At 39.7% G+C, this 18,721-nt stretch overlaps 1 protein-coding gene across 3 annotated transcripts in view; it reads left to right on the top strand.

Annotated features, from left to right (window-relative positions):
• gpc5c (glypican 5c) overlaps positions 1 to 18,721 on the top strand; it is a 116,954-nt gene that overhangs the window by 18,537 nt on the left and 79,696 nt on the right. For all 3 annotated transcript variants that reach the window (XM_042718915.1, XM_042718914.1, XM_042718913.1), the window contains exon 3: positions 16,553 to 17,271. In XM_042718915.1, coding sequence (XP_042574849.1) covers positions 16,553 to 17,271 — 719 coding nt within the window. The remainder of the gene's footprint in view (positions 1 to 16,552; positions 17,272 to 18,721) is intronic.

Consider the following 18,721-nt stretch of genomic DNA (forward strand, 5'->3'; position numbering starts at 1 on the left):
TTTGTTGCCCATAGTTTGACTTGTTTAATTGGTAGAAATGGCATAATGTTTTTTTTTTTCCAATGCGGTTTGGCACTGTGATTGGTAGAGCTGCTTTAGAGCTTCATCTTTGGCGCTGATTGCATGTGAACAGGAAGCATCTTCTCATCGTCTTGATTAAAGCCCCAGATGTGTTTTTTAGGAAAGTATGAACTAGCTGCAAACATTCAGAAGCATTCAGTCTTAATTATATTATATTATGCTCTATGAAGTCTAGTTATATGAGGTTTGGTGGAATTTTACTGCATTAATTCTTTAGAAGGGGGAATTTAGAGTACTTGCCCACACTCTCATGAGTGTTGAACCCAGTGGCCAAACCATAATCGGCAGTGGAGCTTTAAAGAATCTCAGTCGTATGCAGCCTTGTGTGTGTTTTGGAAAAGAGCACCGGTTGTTATTAAGGTCTTCTGTCAGTTCATTCATGAGTATCAAGCCTTGGTGTGAATGAATGAGCTCTCACATACACTATTTCAGTCCAGCGCTCACGATACGCTCATTTTAACATGATCTGCGGCCACAGAAATGGCCACATACTCCCACATGTACTACGTCTCACAAGGGGGAGTACCACATACATAGTTTTCGTTTATACTCTTCAATCATGCCTTTGTCTTTCCAAGCCAGTTTTCTTTTGGCATCCACAAGACAGCACAGATTGTTCGTTGCATTCCAGTAAAGTGTTTCTAATGTTTGTGTCTCGGATGCGGAGATATGCGCAGAATGTTTAGCCGTCGACGGGTCACATGCAGTAATCAGGAATGTTCAAACAACAGAGCTGATTGCCTTTTACGGATGCTGATGTGTGTGTGGTGTCTGTGTTTGAAAGAGTGGTGAAATCTGTAGTCTTTGGTGATTTAGAGTTCTCAACCATTGTTCTTGAGGTTAGTGAGGATGGTTGTTTGTGCCTAATGTATAGTAAATATTAGTATATAGATATTTAGGACTTTTCAGGTGCTCTATGGAGGATTTGTTGTTTAATTTTTGGTTAGAAATAACTCATTAGTGTTCTTCCCTTATCCTGACATGTGGTTTTACAGGTGTAACTTAAGGTTTAAAAAGGTGGGAAATCCATATGTTCCATATGGACAGGAACTTTAAATTGGACTCAGATCTCTGTAATATAAAATATCTGAAGGAAGATATCTAATATATAATATGTATGTATGTATGTGTGTGTATAGAATTTTTAAAAATAGTTTATTACTATATAATACTCAAATATATTACTTTTTATAATAAAAATGTACTGTAAAAGATTAATAATAATAAGTATAACAATTATTTACTATTTCATTAAGTGTTAATTTACTTTATGCTGCAGTACTTGTGTCTAAATTTCTTCACTTGCAAGAGTTAAACCCTCAAGCTTTTATTTTGGCACAAAACTGCAGGAAGACTTTTAAGTTTAGGTGACAAGTTTGCAAATGCTTCTTAATGACAAATCTAGTGAAATGCTATTAACTTCTGTCCACAAAAATGCTGGAAATTGTGTGAATGTTGAAAATAAAGCATTGCAAACATTGCATTCCCAAATGTATTTTAAACTCATCCTCATGTTGTTTCAAAGATCTAGATCGTTCTTTCTTCTATATAAGCAGATAATTAAAAAAAATTACTCTGTGTTTGTTTTTGTAGGTAAATGTGGTGGATGAGTAGATGACAAAATGTTCATTTTTTGGGTGAAATATCCCTTTAGGAACAAAGTATAGTATGTAACACATCTGCAGTAATTGTGAGAATTTGTTTCTGTAAACAATACAAGAGATTGTGAGAGTCAAGTGTCTGTTTTGCTGTCTCCATCATGGATTAATAATTACCCTGAGGCATACAGACATCAAATTGGATTACAGACTTAATGTAAAACTTAATTAGCATGATGATTTGAGGTTTTCCATCATTAATATGAGTATTGTTAAAAGGCATGTGGGTTTGTTTGGGTTTCTGTCGCTGTGTGTGTGAATCTGTCTCTTCTCATTTGTGTGGGTTCTTGTCTCAGGAAGTTCAGTAGACAGTTGATTCTAATTGTCTAGCTTCATCATGAGAGTGGGTGTGTTTGTTGTATATTAATAAAGGATTTAGGGAGTTATTAAGAATAGTTTGTGCTCTCTGTGCTCATCTCAGACTAAGAATCACAGGATTAAAGAGACATTGGAAAGGGGATGTTGAGTCGCAGTCGGTGAGATAAACCAGAGTTTAATAGACAAAGGCTTTGTTTGGAATGTTCCTTAAAAGATCCTGTCTTTGTTTTATTCCTCTGCTGAGCTTGGTTGGATTCAGAGATGTTCGGAATCAAATGCTATCAATATAGCTATCAGTACATACTATATGCACGTTTGTCAGAGTAAATATCATGGCTAATCTGATGCTAATGAAAATTAGGCTGTAGTAAATAGTATGTGTGATTATATATGTTGTACAGTTTTAACATTTTAGCACACACGAACGCACACACATATATTATTGTATACAGTGAACTTCATACTGTGTATTTCATTTAAAAAACAGTCATTTTGCTTCTTAATTATGTTTTTTTTTAAAATGTATGTAACATTTGGCAGTATGATTAAATCTGTCAAGTAACAATTTTTAAGAAATTCACATAGTATATCTTGCTTTTGCTATTTTTGTCATATGGAAATGACAGGTGAAGTCTAGCGCATTGCATTGTGGGATACAGTATTTCACACTGTCTACTGTGCTTTTAAACTGCATATTTTGTCAACCTTAGTAGGTCATCTCAGCGGGTGACAGTATATGATATATAGCCAATGCTAGGAAAACAATGAAGTAAAGGCAGACCCAGGAGCAGCAGTCAGGCCTCTCCGTCTCCTCACTGGGGTTTATAGTGACAGTGACTAATTCTTTCTCCCCATGTGTAAGTGCACGAGTGGGTGTTTCTATGTCATTATGTCCTCCATTTTCCCTTTGAGATTTAAAGAGGTGCAAAATAACAGATGGATGTTGCATAAAGACTTTAGATAAAGGAGAGGAGAGACCAGACGAGAGGAGAACCCAGATGTTTATACGGTTCAGGAATGAAAATCAGTGCATGTTAAATTAAGTGGGGCTTTCCACAAGTAATGTACAAAATAGAGCCCTAAACTCTTGAAATGAAATTTATTATTTGAATAATTTTTATAAGAATTTGTCATAACTCAAAAAGATTGACGTAAAAGGTTGTTTTTTTTTTTTGTATTTTTATGAGTTTTCACATCTGGGCCTCCAGTGCTTTTAAAAATTTCATAGGATTTCTAAAGTGTACCGTATACATGAAAAGTGCCAGTAAAAACCTCATTACTCCTCAGCAGTGACAGCAGATGCCTTCTTGGTGGTGTCATGCCAGTTGTGCTGTGGGGAAACCCTTCTCACTCGCTCATTCTCCTTCAGTCTTTCGTTCTGTCTGGCCTTCATTCTCTTGTTCCCATTGTTATTATTCCTCTTTCCCTTGTCTTCATCAACGATCGCATGACTCTAAAGTCTCAGAGGAATCCCCCTCTTCTTATACGTCCTCCTCCCACAGATCATTTGGCCTTTTTGGAAGGTGGATTTATCCATTGACTAATTGAGCTTGCCATGTTACTTCCTTAGCTGGCCCTGGACCACAACTTGTGTCCTCTAAAGAGAAAAATAAAAAGGATTGAGAATGAGAGAGACAATTTGGCCTGAACAGACAGACTGACCCAAGTTCAATGCCTGATGTCAGCCGTGGGCTTGGGACAGGAAGTGATGCTCATTCCGTACCTCTGAGCAAATCTGAGGCTTCAGCCTTTCACGCAGTGCACCTGCTATGTCATTCCCATGGTAACAGTGGAATGGATGGATTCTAAACATCCCATCCAGCCTGTGCTGACCAGCTGTTGTGAGATGGACTCTGGTGTTCAGGGAATGGTGCTGGCCTTTTGTTTTCTGTACAGGACAGAGTGAACACTTTTGTTGTTTAACAAAGGTTAGAGAAATATTTATAGTGACCTGCTGTCTACCCTGCCATAAAGAAGACATGCTGAGCACTTCAGTGAGGGAAAAAGAAAATTCAATTTCTCTGTAAATGTCTAAAATCAGATGATGAGAGAGAAATTACATTGGGCAATAAACCAAAACAAGCGAGTTATACTTTCTATAGAAGTGAAAAGGACTCAAAATCTATGGTATAACATAGATTCTAGTTTATAATTTATGGACATTAGCTGGTCCAATCTAGACTAACAGGTGGTGGACCTGCTTTTGATTTGGTAGACTTTTATAGTAAAACTAGTTAGAGGTAGTAGACCACCTGGAACCAGAAAAGGCTACCATATTCCAAAAACCAGCTAGTCCATCCACATATATGACCTTTTCCAGAAGTAGAAGCCATGCTAGAAACAAGAACAATTGAGGCAAAAAAAACAACAACAAAAAAAAACAACAACCCTAAAAACAAGTGAGTTAAACTTTCTACAGAAGAGAAAATGACTCAAAAACTACTTAAATGCGGTATTTAATTGGTTTAACATAGATTCTATCTTATTATTTATGGAAAATAGCTGGTCCAATTCTGGACTAACACGTGGTGGACCTGCTTTTGATTTGGTAGACTTTCATGGTAAAGCTAGTTAGAGGTAATAGACCACCTGGAACCAGAAAAGGCTACCATATTCCAAAAACCAGCTGGTCAATCCACTTATATGACCTTTTCCAGAAGTAAAAGCCATGCTAGAAACAAGAACAATTGTGTGAGGCAATCAACCCCCCAAAACAAGTGAATGAAACTTTCTATAGAAGTGAAAATGACTCAAAAATCTATGGTTCAACATAGATTCTAATTATTTATGGACATTAGCTGATCTAGTTTGGACTAACAAGTGGTGGACCTGCTTTTGATTTGGTAGACTTTCATGGTAAAGCTTGTAAGAGGTAGTAGGTCACCTGGAACCAGAAAAGGCTACCATATTCCAAAAACCAGATGGTCCATCGACCTTATATGGCCTTTTCCAGGAGGAGAAGCCATGCAACAAACGAGAACAATTGTGTGAGGCAAACAACCCCCGAAAACAAGTGAATTAAACATTCTATGGAAGTGAAACGGATTCAAAAACTAGTTTAAAGTGATAGTTAATTGGCTTCACATAGATTCTACCATTCTACCAGATGATGGGCCTGCTTTTGATTTTGTAGTCTCATGATAAAGCTAATAGACCACCTCGGAGCAGAAAAAAGCTGGTTCATTCACTCATATGACTTTTTCCAGAAGGAAAAGTCATCTTAGAAAATCACAATTAGAACCTTCTGGTGGTAGATAGTTGTAAATGGTTTCGCTTGTGAAAGCTGGTCATTAAGATGGTTTATTAGGTTGATCAGCTGGAGTCCCTAATAAATATAAAAAATTGAAAATAAATACAGTTTTACTTTACCATTCAAAGGGTTGAGGTTAGTTCATATTTTCTGAAGAATGTGTGAGTGGCTTAGAAGATGCTAGGGTGTTGGTTGCCTGCGTAATTCCTATGGTGTTCTAGCTGTTTATTTGGGTGTTACAAGGACATTGTGTATTGAAACATGAGTTGTGCACCAAAATATAACACTCAGATTACTAATTCCAAGTATAAGAGTAATGTTGGTGCTTACTTTAACAAACACCACTAATGAGAGATGTTTAAAAGGAAAATAATGGCAGGAAATAGGAGTACAAGTAGTGTGTAGGCCAGGGGGCGTCTGAGGAGAAAGGGAGTGGTATCATCTCAAGAGTGTCATTGTGGCTGCTTTCACACGGCTTTTAGGTTGGCGTCTAGCTGCTTCATGTCTCATTATTCACTTCATTACCTCAGACTGAAACGGACAACTGAACACACGATCCAAACCCAATCATGGCTCAAACTCTCCACCCTCTCTCCTCTTCTCTTCCAACATCATTAGGTTGTCCTAATACTGGGAGGGAGAGACAGAGAAGGGATGGTGTTTTGATTTCCTGTTGTTCAGTCTTTCCTACAGCATGGTGAAGCTTTCATGAGAACGACCTGCCACCAATCATCACAGAACATGTTTGAGATGTCTGCACAGCTGGAACTAGAAGAAAGTGTTCAGCTGGAAGGGACAAGTGTTTTTTATTTTGGAATTAAGGGATCATCAGTCCTCGTTACTTTAGCATTTCTGCCCTCAGTTGAGTCTTTCACTTTTTCCAACTGTTCAATCTGATATGTACTCAAAACCTGACCAGATTTTTCCCAGGGTTTTAAGCACAGTGAAATTCTTCGATTATTGTCAGTTAGTATTTAGGGTTATTATTAAACAATAAAAGAAATAAATGTACTCAAAACCTGACCAGATTTTTATTGGGTTTTCAAGCGCAAGGTTGGGGGTTCGATTCCCACACATTCCCAACACATGATAGGTAAAAATTGATAGCCTGAATGCACTATAAGTCGCTTTGGATAAAAGCGTCTGCTAAATGCATAAATTTAATTTAATTTAAATTTTTGGATAGTTGGTTTTTATGGTTGTTTTTATTTAATTTAATTTAAATTTTTAATTTAAATAAATTAATGATCTTTGCATTAAATAAAATAATTTCTGACCCCAAACATTTGAACCATAATGTCCATTGCATGAAGTTAATTTAATACATTAAGTTGTAGAAACAGACCAGTACATAATTGAATAGACAAGACAAAAGATGGCATTCAGTTTTAATGTATTGTTTTATTTATATATTGTCAAACATCAATCTATCACTGACATACGGTCCACAGTAATCCATTTTACAATCAAATGTGTCTGATGTAGGTTAAAAACCCTAGCATTTGCATTTCAAGCATGAAGATTTTTAAAGACACGTGTATAATTATGGGCAACACAAATATTTAAAATCGGTAGTTTTCCAGAAACAGCAATTCACCACATTGTTGCTGGACTGAAGAGACTCTTACTCAATCAAGGCCAGCCCAGAAGTGAATGATAATTGAGATGTTTAGATCAGCACCGTGATTGGCAGGCTCACTTTTAACCAGATCCTTCAGAGAGCTCTGTGTTTTCACATGCACACACACACACACACACTGCATCCGGCATCTCAGGAATTGTTTGTCTTAGTTAGCTTTCGATATAACGGGGAAGCCATTTTAATTGCGATCTGATGAGAGAGATATTGGTGAAATGTTCTTCTGCACTCTCCACCTGTTTCCTTTCTGACAGCAAAGACGCTGCTAAGGGGAGGGGGTGGGGTATCTGCAGCAGTTTCTCGACAGGTGCTTGCGTCTAGTTTTTCTCCTAATGTGTAGCATTAAGTGCTGTTGATTTAACCTTCTGTACTCCCATATGTTTGTTTACAGAGCATTTTTGGGGTCAGATTTGAGCAGATTGAGTAAATAATCTCAATATGGTGCAGAACAATGCCTTCAGTGGGCTACTTTTCTTGAGAGCAGATATATGTTATATTATAAACACAGTGAAAAACAGTAATATTGAAATAGCATTGTGAAATGGTATAAAAAACATTAAAACACACGCACATATAGACATACATACATACATACATTATATATATATAATATATATATAGTTTTTTCGTCTGTTTTACTTGTTTTTTTGTGCTGTTCTACGTGTTGGATGTTGTTTGTATAACTGTCTACGATAGACACACACGCTTCTGAACATCGGTTCCTACGTCGCGGAACGCAAAACCGGACTTTGAGTTCTTGAACGCCGGCGCTTTGTTTACAGACACCGCATCAGAGCCCTTTGTCTGGGCTGCGCGGGGCGCGACCGAGGAAACGCCGCCGGAAAAGAGGAAAGAGAGCCGGCGTCCTCGTCAGACTCAGACGTCGTCCCCTCCGACCTCCTCTCCCATCCATTTTGCTGGCTAACGTTCAGTCACTGGACAACAAACTTTGCGAACTGCGGGCACGTATCTCATACCAACGAGAAACAAGGGACTGCTGCATTATTTGCCTCACAGAAACCTGGATGTCTGCAGTGGTTCCAGACTCAGCCATCGAGCTTACGGGGTTCTCCGTGCACCGCTCGGACAGAACGAAAAGAGCTCACAGGGAAAAGCAGAGGTGGGGGCGTTTGTTTCTTTATCAACAAACTCGTGGTGTGATGAAAGGAACCTACACTCTATTAAATCCTTCTGCTCCCCTGATCTGGAATTTCATATGCTTCTGTGTCGACCATTCTGGCTACCGAGGGAATTCACAGCGGTCATAATCACCGCTGTTTACATTCCCCCTCAAGCCAACACAGACCAGGCACTCAAGGAACTGTATGGGAATATAAGTGAGCAGGAAACCGCGTACCCAGATGCAGCGTTTATTGTTATGGGGGACTTTAACAAAGCCAACTTCAGAACAATAGCTCCGAAATATTTTCAACACATCACCATCAACACGCGTGGTGATCGTGTACTGGACCACTGCTACTCTCCTTTCCGGGACGCCTACAAATCTCTCCCACGCCCACCTTTCGGCAAATCGGATCACTCTTCCATTCTGCTGCTGCCTGCTTATAGGCAGAAACTGAAACGGGAAGCACCCGCCCTCAGGACAATTCAGTGCTGTTCGGACCAATCAGACGCTATACTACAAGACTGTTTTGATCACGTGGACTGGGACATGTTCCGGGCAGCGTTTGATGACGACATAGAGGCGTACTCAGAAACTGTAACGTGTTTCATCAGGAAGTGTGTAGAAGATGTAGTGCCGACAAAAACAATCCACATTTACCCCAACCAAAAACCGTGGATTAATAGCGATGTTTGAGCAGCCTTGTCAGCGCGGACATCCGCTTTTAAATCCGGAAACGCTGATGATCGCAAACAAGCCAGTTACGATCTCAGGAAATCCATCAAAGCCGCAAAAAAGACAATACAAAAACAAAGTTGAAGAACAATTCAACACCAGCGATGCAAGAGGCATGTGGCAGGGAATCAATAAAATCACTGACTTTAAAGGGAACAAACCAGCTACTGTGAACATTGCCGCCTCTCTACCGGGACGAGCTGAATAATTTTTATGCTCGTTTCGAGGCTCACAACACCGCCCACACAGAGAGCGCTCCCGCAGCTGCTGCAGAAGAGGTGAGTGCACTCTCCGTCTCTGTCGCGGATGTAACCCGATCCTTCCGACGGGTGAATATCCGCAAGGCAGCGGGTCCTGATGGCATCCCAGGCCGTGTGCTCCGAGCATGCGCATTCCAGCTAGCCGGTGTTTTTACAGACATTTTCAACCTCTCCCTCTCTCTCTCTGTGGTTCCCTCGTGCTTCAAAAAATCCACCATTGTGCCCATACCAAAGAAAAATAAAATCACATGCTTGAATGACTGGAGGCCTGTTGCTCTCACACCCATCTTCAGTAAGTGTTTTGAGAGACTCGTCAGAGACTACATCTGCTCTGTGCTGCCTGCCTCACTGGATCCGCTACAATTTGCATATCGTAGCAACCGTTCTACAGACGATGCTATTGCTTTCACTCTACACACTGCTCTCTCCCACCTGGAAAATAAGAACACCTATGTGAGAATGCTGTTTGTGGACTACAGCTCAGCATTTAACACCATAGTGCCCGCCACACTTGTTGTGAAGCTTCAGACTCTGGGACTAAACAGATCTCTGTGCAGCTGGATCTTGGACTTCCTAACAGACAGAAGCCAGGTGGTCAGAATGGGCAAAAACACTTTCCCCGCTGACCCTCAACACTGGTGCTCCTCAGGGCTGTGTCCTCAGCCCGCTCCTGTACTCCCTGTACACACATGACTGTACAGCCACACACAGCTCCAACGTCATCATCAAATTCGCTGATGACACAACGGTGATAGGCCTGATCACCGACAACGATGAGACGGCCTACAGAGAGGAGGTGAGCACCCTGACTAAATGGTGTCAGCGACAACCACCTCTCACTCAACATCGACAAGACCAAGGAGCTGGTGGTGGATTTCAGGAGACAGAGCAGAGAACACACACACCCATCACCATCGACAAGACACCTGTGGGGAGCGGGGTAAGCAGCTTCAAGTTCCTCGGTGTTAACATCAGTGAGGATCTCACCTGGTCTACACACAATGATGCAGTGCTGAAGAAGGCACATCAACGCCTCTTCTTCCTGAGACGGCTGAGGAAGTTTGGAATGAGCCCCAGCATCCTCAGATCATTCTACACCTGCACTATAGAGAGCATCCTGACGGGCTGCATCACTGCCTGGTTTTGAAACAGCACCGCTGGCAACCGCAAAGCTCTGAAAAGGGTCGTGCGAACTGCCAGCCACATTGTTGGAGGTGAGCTTCCCTCCCTCCAGGACATCTACACCAGGCGGTGTATAAGGAAATCCCGGAGGATCATCAGTGACTCCAGCCATCCTTCCCACAAACTGCTCTCTCTTCTGCCCTCAGGAAGACGTCTCCGCAGCATCCGATCCCGCACTAGCCGACTGAGGGATAGCTTTTTCCCTCAGGCTATCCGACTTATGAACAGTCTGAACTAATACACCCTACAGCATACTCCACAATATGGTATGCCACACACTGCACTTTAACTTTGACAGTTCAACACCGAACTATTTAACACTATTTAACACAATAATCTACCTGCTACCACTGGATTCCATCCAATGCACATCCATAACATTTCTGTATCCAGCCCACGTACACTTAGCATATTTTCATGCGTATATATGTCTACATAATCTAGAATGTGTACATTCTGTGTATAGTGTATAATGTGTAGTGCTAACTGTATGTATGTACATATTGCGTAAAATGTGTAGTGCTAACTGTAAGTATGTCCAATAGTACACTGTGTGTACTGACTATATGTATGTGCATATTGCATATTTTCACCTGTTGAAGTCTGTATGGTTATATGTTAACTGTTTCTGCAATTTCTGGTGCACGCTCCCAAGAATTTCACTCACCAAGGCACATGTGCTGTGGTGATGTGACAATAAAGTGATGACTTGATATATATATATATATATATATATAATATATATATATATATATATATATATATATATATATATATATATATATATATATATATATATATATATATATATATATATATATATATATATATATATATACACACACACACACACACACACACACACCACACACACGCACACACACACACACACACACACACACACACACACACATACATTTGATAGTCTTTCTTTTGTAAATGTTGATTGGTTACAGTTGGTTGCAATATGATTAGTCAGTCATAAAATTGGGAAGGAATGGAGATGACAAAACAAGAAATGGGATTAGAAATGTCTGGACTGAAACTCACATTTTTGTGTGTGTTAACACTTAAGCTCTAGTCCAACAAGACAGCTTTTTTTGTACACCTTTGATTAACTTAATAGCAATGTGTAGCTACACTTACAGCAACAAATCCAATCGCAATTTTTGTATCAGTGCAAAGCAGACACATTCGATTTATTTCTCCCTCGTGTTAAAGATTTTTTTCTCTTCGTTTCTTTGTAACTGTTTTTCAGTTTCTTGTAACTGTTCTGTTTCTTTGTAACTGTTTTTCAGTCTCACTGCTCTCAGTTCTTCAGCTTCTCACGCAGAGGTCGCATTTGGTAATGTGACGTGTTCTCTCATCACAGCTGTTTTAGTCAGAGGACCGGGACGTATGTATTGTCACTAATTAAAGTGGGATTTTATAGCCCCCCTACAGAGGTGATGAACTCATATCTGCGTCTGACCCATATGAAACACGAGCCCTTGGCTGGATTACGGGGCTTTCTGGGGTGGAAGATGATCGACAGATGATAGACTCCCGAACGCTCTGAATGATGACCGCCGTCACTGAGGAATGCAGCATGGCCTTGTATATAGGGTCTTGGCCGTGACAAAAGTGGGTCACTGTTGGTTATCAGGTTTAACAGGATCCAACATGTAGTTTTACAACTGAATCCAGTTAAAATTATGTGTTAGTTTATAATTTCAATATGTTTATTGGAAAACGACATCCACCGCTGTGGGTTGCGTGACATCAGGGAACATTTAACCATTCCCACGCCACTTTAAAAGTCTTCTCTATCTCTATCTCTTTTCACCATCATTTGTTCAGTTTTATTCATCAAGCGGAATCTCTTCACCAGCAGACCGTGCATTTAGGAAATAAGTCTTGGTCATTAAGTGGATTAGTCATCTCTAAAAGCCTTTTGTAGACCCTCTTAAGAAGCTATATAACATCCAATTACACGGCTGTAAATCTGGACCCCATCTTGGCTCACTGGCATCACTGCAACACTGCAGTTGCCCAGCTCGCAAACCAGTAAAGTACAGAGCGTTGCTTTCCTCTGGAGCCTAGTGACCGGGATTAATCTGCCCATCGTAAACCTTTATTTTTTTCTGCTGAGCTCATTTGGATTCAGACATGGAATTGACCAATCAGAATTGGTTTGAAATTGAACACTAGTGCACTGCTTGGTATATTGTGCGGTATAGTTGATGTTGTGGGACTGTATGCGTTAACTGTAGTTTGCTATTTTTGTCACTTTGTTATTAAATGACTTCAGCGCTTGTTTAAATGGTATTTAAACTACTAATAAAGTATCAAGAGGTGGATTCAAACACTGTACATTTGTAAAAGTTTGAATTTTGCTGAGTTTTGTTGAATCACTAATGCTCAGAGTTGGTAATGTCACCTCAAATCACCTCCTCTCAATGAAAATTAGCAATCATTTTGCAAACAGCATGCAATTCAGAGTGGTGCCATTTGTCATCTTGGCATTTAATCAAATTTTGTTGAAAAAACAACAACTTTTCTTTCAGCAGCTGATCAAATAATGAGTTGAGAAAGACATGATAAAAATTGTGGCTGATGTTCACTCCCTCAATGTCTGCTTATTAAACAAATTTGGGATTTTACATAAAGTGAAACAATTTGGCCACTCAAATCACTTTTTTTGTGAGATCTGACAGGGCTTCATATTACTTATGGTTAATTTTTTCAGATTGGAAGTTGAAGATCAGGTTGATTGCATTGCACTGTATTATACAGCAGTGCTTGTATATACTGTATATATATATATATATATATATATATATATATATATATATATATATATATATATATATATATATATATATATACATAATATACAATATATATTTTATTTTATTTTATTTTATTTTTTTTTATTTTTTTTTAAAAAAGTAGCCAAATGCAATGAGTAATTTTTTTTTTGCTAGTAGTCTGATTCTTTCCAAGGTACCCTCTGGAACCAAATTCCTTTGGTTATCCGGCTGTCATATGCATGCAGAAATTTTCATACTATGAGGTTTATATTGAAATATTATGATTAGTGTGGTGGCATTCTGAACATAACCATGGCCTTAATCTTAGGGCAAACCAAAAGCAAGAATCAGTAATCTGTTTTTGTGCTTTATGAAACAAACAAGCCATTTAAAGCTTTTCAATTTAGCTAGTAATAGATCTGACAAATCAGATAAACAGTGACTAGCGGTCCTGCTCTAATGGTGAAGCACTAATGGAGCAACAAATGGTTTCAAATAGCTTTTTTCCTCAGCTGTCAGACCACTGTTGGTTACTGTACAGGACTTTAAGTTTCCTGCATGTCTGAGCAGTGTCAGCCTTTCTGGCGGTTTCTCCTGGGAGATCTCCTCTCTCTCCTTCTCTTTTTTTTTTGTCTCATGTTTAAATGCTATTTTCCAACATGCAGCTCCATAGGGATCAGCCCCGATTGTCCTGGAATTAGTGTTTAATTCCATCTGAAATCAGCAGAATCATGCATTGTGTAAGCTTGTCTTCAGATGTACACAAACACTTAGAGATATTAACTTTTGTGTACACATGAAAGAAAACCCTACAGAAATTTGCTGGCAGAGATGGCCGGCAACAGTTTGGCCAAGTTCTGTGGCGTGAGGCCTCAAAGCCAAACAAATTCACCTCTTTCAACTCTCTGTCTCTTTCTCCGTCTGCTTGTCTCCCTCTATGCCACTTTTGGCGTTTTTACAGAGCGTTCGTGGCATAAGGCTGCCCTCTGAAATGCTGTAACCTTACACTGGCACATTCTGCTTGTGGTTTGCTGCTCTCATTCCAACCATCTCGCCTATACGGGCACGCACACACACACACACACACACACACACACACACACACACACACACACACACACACACACACACACACACACACACACACACACGCACGCTATGGTTTATATGCAGACACGAACACACAGCGGGGCATGGCAAGTGGCCTTTCTATTCCTTACTTTCTCCTTCTACAATACTCTTGCTCCTGTTGGTCTTAGTGGCCTAGAGGTTCGCATGTGTTCTGACACATCAGGCTATGGTGCTCATATGGGCAAATGAGTTTGAATCATGTTTCTTCTCCCCATCACTGACCCCTCTAAAAAAAGTCTGGTGAAAAATAATTAATGACATTATGGTCTAGTCAGCAAGGTCACATGAACCACTGAACAGTACTATAAAGTAATCTTTTTCATGCTTTTCATAAATTACTTAATTACTTCATCAGCATATTAGACTGAATTTGGAAGGATCACGTGACACTGAAGCCTGGAGAGTAATGGCTGTTGAAACTTTAGCCTTGGCATCACTGGAATACATTACATTTTGAAATATATTAATATAAGAAAAGCATTTTGAATTGTAATATTTCACAGTATTGCTGTTTATCCTTTTTTTAGCCCAGATTTTGAACCATATATATGGTATATATAGTTTAGTTTGACATCAACTCCTGTCTCTATCTCTCTAGCTTTACATCGTTAATGAATGAGACTTGTTATAGCAGTAATTTAAAATAACATTTTAAATGCTCAAGATGCTTGTCAGGCCCCCAGGTTCGTCTGATTGAGGTGGATGTGTAACAAAAGTTTAACTTTGTAACATTGGAGTCTTCATAATAATACTCATGACACAAGGTTCTGAAACTGCAAGACATGATGCAACAATAAAAAGGTCTGTATGATGCACATAGACCAACAGTTAATAAAAACAGTGCAGCCAGAATGCAAAAACACATCTTGTGCGATGTTCAGCGTGTTCAGTTGATTGGGAGTGTTTAGTTGTTGTCCTGGTTCATTGTGATGGCACTGATGGACGACTCCGCAACTTATGGAGTGAAATGGAGAGCTCTGCTTCCGTGTATCTATGTATGTGTGTGTGTGTGTGTGTGTGTGTGTGTGTGTGTGTGTGTATGCATGTTCGTCTGTATGTGTGTTGACCGGTCTCAGTTTCGGTCCAGTTGCCGCTGTTCCTCCATCCCCTAACATGCCTTCAGTCTGACATCAGTGGCCATAGAGAGAACGGCACCCTGGGTACAGCCTGTGTGTGTGTGTGTGTGTGTGTGTGTGTGTGTGGTCATGCTCCACTACAGCGCAGCTGAATAGACAGGCTGCCCCGCATTAACAAACCACTGACCAAACACAAGTTTAGGCACGTGTGTGTATGTGTTTGTGTGTCTATGTGTGTGTGAGAGAGGGCAACAGAAAAACCACAGAAAAGAGCCACGGACACACCGCACTGACTCCTTTTGTCTCTTTTGTTTGTCCTTCCCGTAACTCAAAAGTTTTGTGACTGTTTTTAAAGGAGTAGTTCTGCTAAAAATGAACATGGTTGTCATTTACTCACCCTCATGCTGTTTTAAACTTGAAAAATGGTCTTTATTTTGTGCAAAAGAAAGCTAGACAGGATGTTCATGCCGCTCTTTTCTAATATAATGCAAAAGTAGTCCATACAACTTGTGTGCTGTATACCAAGTTTTCTAAAGCTCCGATAGCCTTGTGTGAGGAACAGAATAAAATTAAAGTTATCATTGAGTGAAACCTTGACTGACAGCTGTGGGCACCATTCACTTTCGTTGCATGAAAAAAAAAGAGAAGTTTAGCTTTGGACATTCTGCTGTAGATATCTGTTTATGTTAAAAAACACAAGGGTGAAAAAGAAAAAAATCATTTTTGGATGAACTATCCTTTTAATAAGTAAAGCCATTTGTTGGTAGATTTGTCTGAAAAGCATTGACTGATTTAATTTGCAAACAGATCATGGTTTTTGAACAAATCTCTAAAGTGAATGAATCATATTTCCATAACCAAACTTCTATCTTTGGTTCATTGAAGTTTTTAGAGAGAAAAAAATAATTAGGTGTGTCCATCCAAATACCTTGCTGGGTTTAGGTTCTGGACTTTTTTTTTTTTTGTCCCGGGCCTACATGCCCTCCCCCACCCCTTTTACACTCAGGTCTGTGTCACAATACAGAAGAAAAGATCTGTCACTACTTTTGTTGCATTGCAAATTTACCAATAGTTAAAAAATTAAAAGCTCAACCAATAGCATGACTCTGGGGTGGAGCTTTTTGTTTGTCTGATCAATGGCTAGTAGCTTAGAAACTACACACTTCACTTTCAAAGATGTTAAGACAAATAAGATACATGCTTTTGTTTTGTAAGACTGTGTGTGTGTGTGTGTTAATAATACTAAGTTTTCTTATATATATTAACATTGATTTAAAGCTCAGCTTCTTTCTCTTTTCCTCTTTCAGATACGTTCCAGTCTCTAATCACCTTCTCTCAGAATCACCTGACCTCTTTGTTCGAGACCACATACTCTTCTCTCATGTCGTCCATCTCCCCTCACATCGTCTGCCTCTTCACGGACCTTTCTCGCTTCCTCCAGGGCACCGGCAATGTCTCTGTTGAAACTGCCGTCCACTGTTTTTTCGACAGTCTCTTCCCATTAGTCCACTCTCGTATTGTCAATCCTGGCATGGCTGGGAGCATCGGCGAGGACTCTTCTGATGCAAACCAGTTCGGTGACTGTCTCCGCATGACAAGGCAGGACGTTAACCCCTTTGGGCCGCACCCAAAGGCAATGGCAGATACGCTTGTGAGCGCGTTGAGGGCAGGCCGGGTGCTTAGCCTGGCGCTCGGCGTGGGGTTGGAAGTGATGAACATAACAGATACGGCGGAGTTGTCCAAGGAATGCAGTCGTGCTTTGGTGCGCATGCATTACTGCTCTCATTGCCGTGGACTGACCCTGATCCGGGCGTGCAGTGGCTATTGCCTCAACGTCATGCGCGGGTGCCTGGCCAGCCTCTCAGAGCTCCACAACCCGTGGAGACAGTACGTCACCGTGCTACAGGATCTCACACACATTGTCGCCGGAGCGCACAACCTGGAGCTCGCCTTGCTGGGGATCAGAGGTCAGGTTGAGGAGGCCATACTCTACGCTCAGCTCCACGGGCCCAGGCTAACTGCTACGGTGGGTGTTAGCATGCATAGTTAAAATGATATGCTGTGAGTAGTGGTTGACCAGTTTTATTAATGGCCAATGCATATGCCAGTATCTTAGAGTGGGCGATATAAAAATGATATAGGCCTATATGATATCACACTGTTTAATTTAAAGGGGTCATATGATGCGATTTTAAGTTTTCCTTTGTCTTTGGAGTGTTACAAGCTGTTTGTGGATATATAAGATACGTAAAATTGTAAAGACTAAAGTCTCAAACCCAAAGAGATATTCTTTATAAAAGTTAAGACAAGCCTTCCTAAAACGCCTCATTTAAACACGCCCCCACAAATCTAAATCACTGTGTTGGAATATTTGCATAACACCGCCCAAATGTTTATGCAAAGAAAGAAGGGGTAACTTTTATTATCGCTGTAGTATTGTTGTCGCCGCCATGTCGTGGAGACGTAGTCTGTTTCCAAATATGGTAAGGGGCATACCATTTCCATCACACGCTTGAGATATTCGGCCAATCACAATGCACTGGATAGCTGGCCAATCAGAGAACACTGCGCTTTTCAGAACATTGAGCTTTGTAAAAATCAATGTGTTTCAGAAAAGAGTAGCGACAATAATGTACAGTATGTGGAAAAAAAGGTTTTTTTTTTTTTTTTTTACCTTAAACTTCGTAAACACATTGCATTACACCAAATACACAAAATAATGTTGTTTTTAGCATCGCCAGATGACGCCTTTAAAGTTAGTTCAAAATGTTTACTAAATAGAGTAAATCATTTGAAAATGGATCATAAATAATAAAATGAATCAAAAAATAATTTGAAATTCATAATAATTGGAAAAATTTTTGATTCTAGTGTTTGGATAATCACTGCAGTGGAATCTATTTATTTATGTAATATTTAGTAAAAAATTTGAAATCATTTAAAAAAAAGAATCAATTTGACAAAAAAATTATAAAAAGAAATGTAAAATAGAAAGTTTGCTAGGTACTTAGCATTAAATATTTTAGATATTCATAGACTTATTTAAAATGTGTATTTATTGTTTAAAATGTGTATTTGTGTCCAAACATTGTGTCTCTGTTGTTGTGTAGTGTGTGAATGAGTGTTTGAAAAGGCCTCAACAGCAGAATTTTGTATGTACATTTATCACCGACACTCATAATACACATGTTCTTAGCTTTGAACTGTAAGCCCATTTATCACAGACTCATTCAAACTCACTTTTATTCATACTTCAAATGCCACTCCATGGGATGGGAAAGACCCAGCCAACATGAACCCAGGTCACTTTATTTTGAAACACTTTTAAATGTGACACTCCATTAGAATACAGGCATTATACTGTCTGCTAGTGTTTACATAATTTTGAAGCTTTTAAAAAGTGGCTTGCTTAAAGGGCAGAATGTGACTGGTTAAATTTTGACTGATCTGTTCAGCTCACAGGATCGTGTTAATGG

This window comes from Cyprinus carpio, chromosome B2 (genome assembly GCF_018340385.1).
Source record: "Cyprinus carpio isolate SPL01 chromosome B2, ASM1834038v1, whole genome shotgun sequence".
In the NCBI taxonomy this organism is placed as follows: Eukaryota; Metazoa; Chordata; class Actinopteri; order Cypriniformes; family Cyprinidae; genus Cyprinus; species Cyprinus carpio.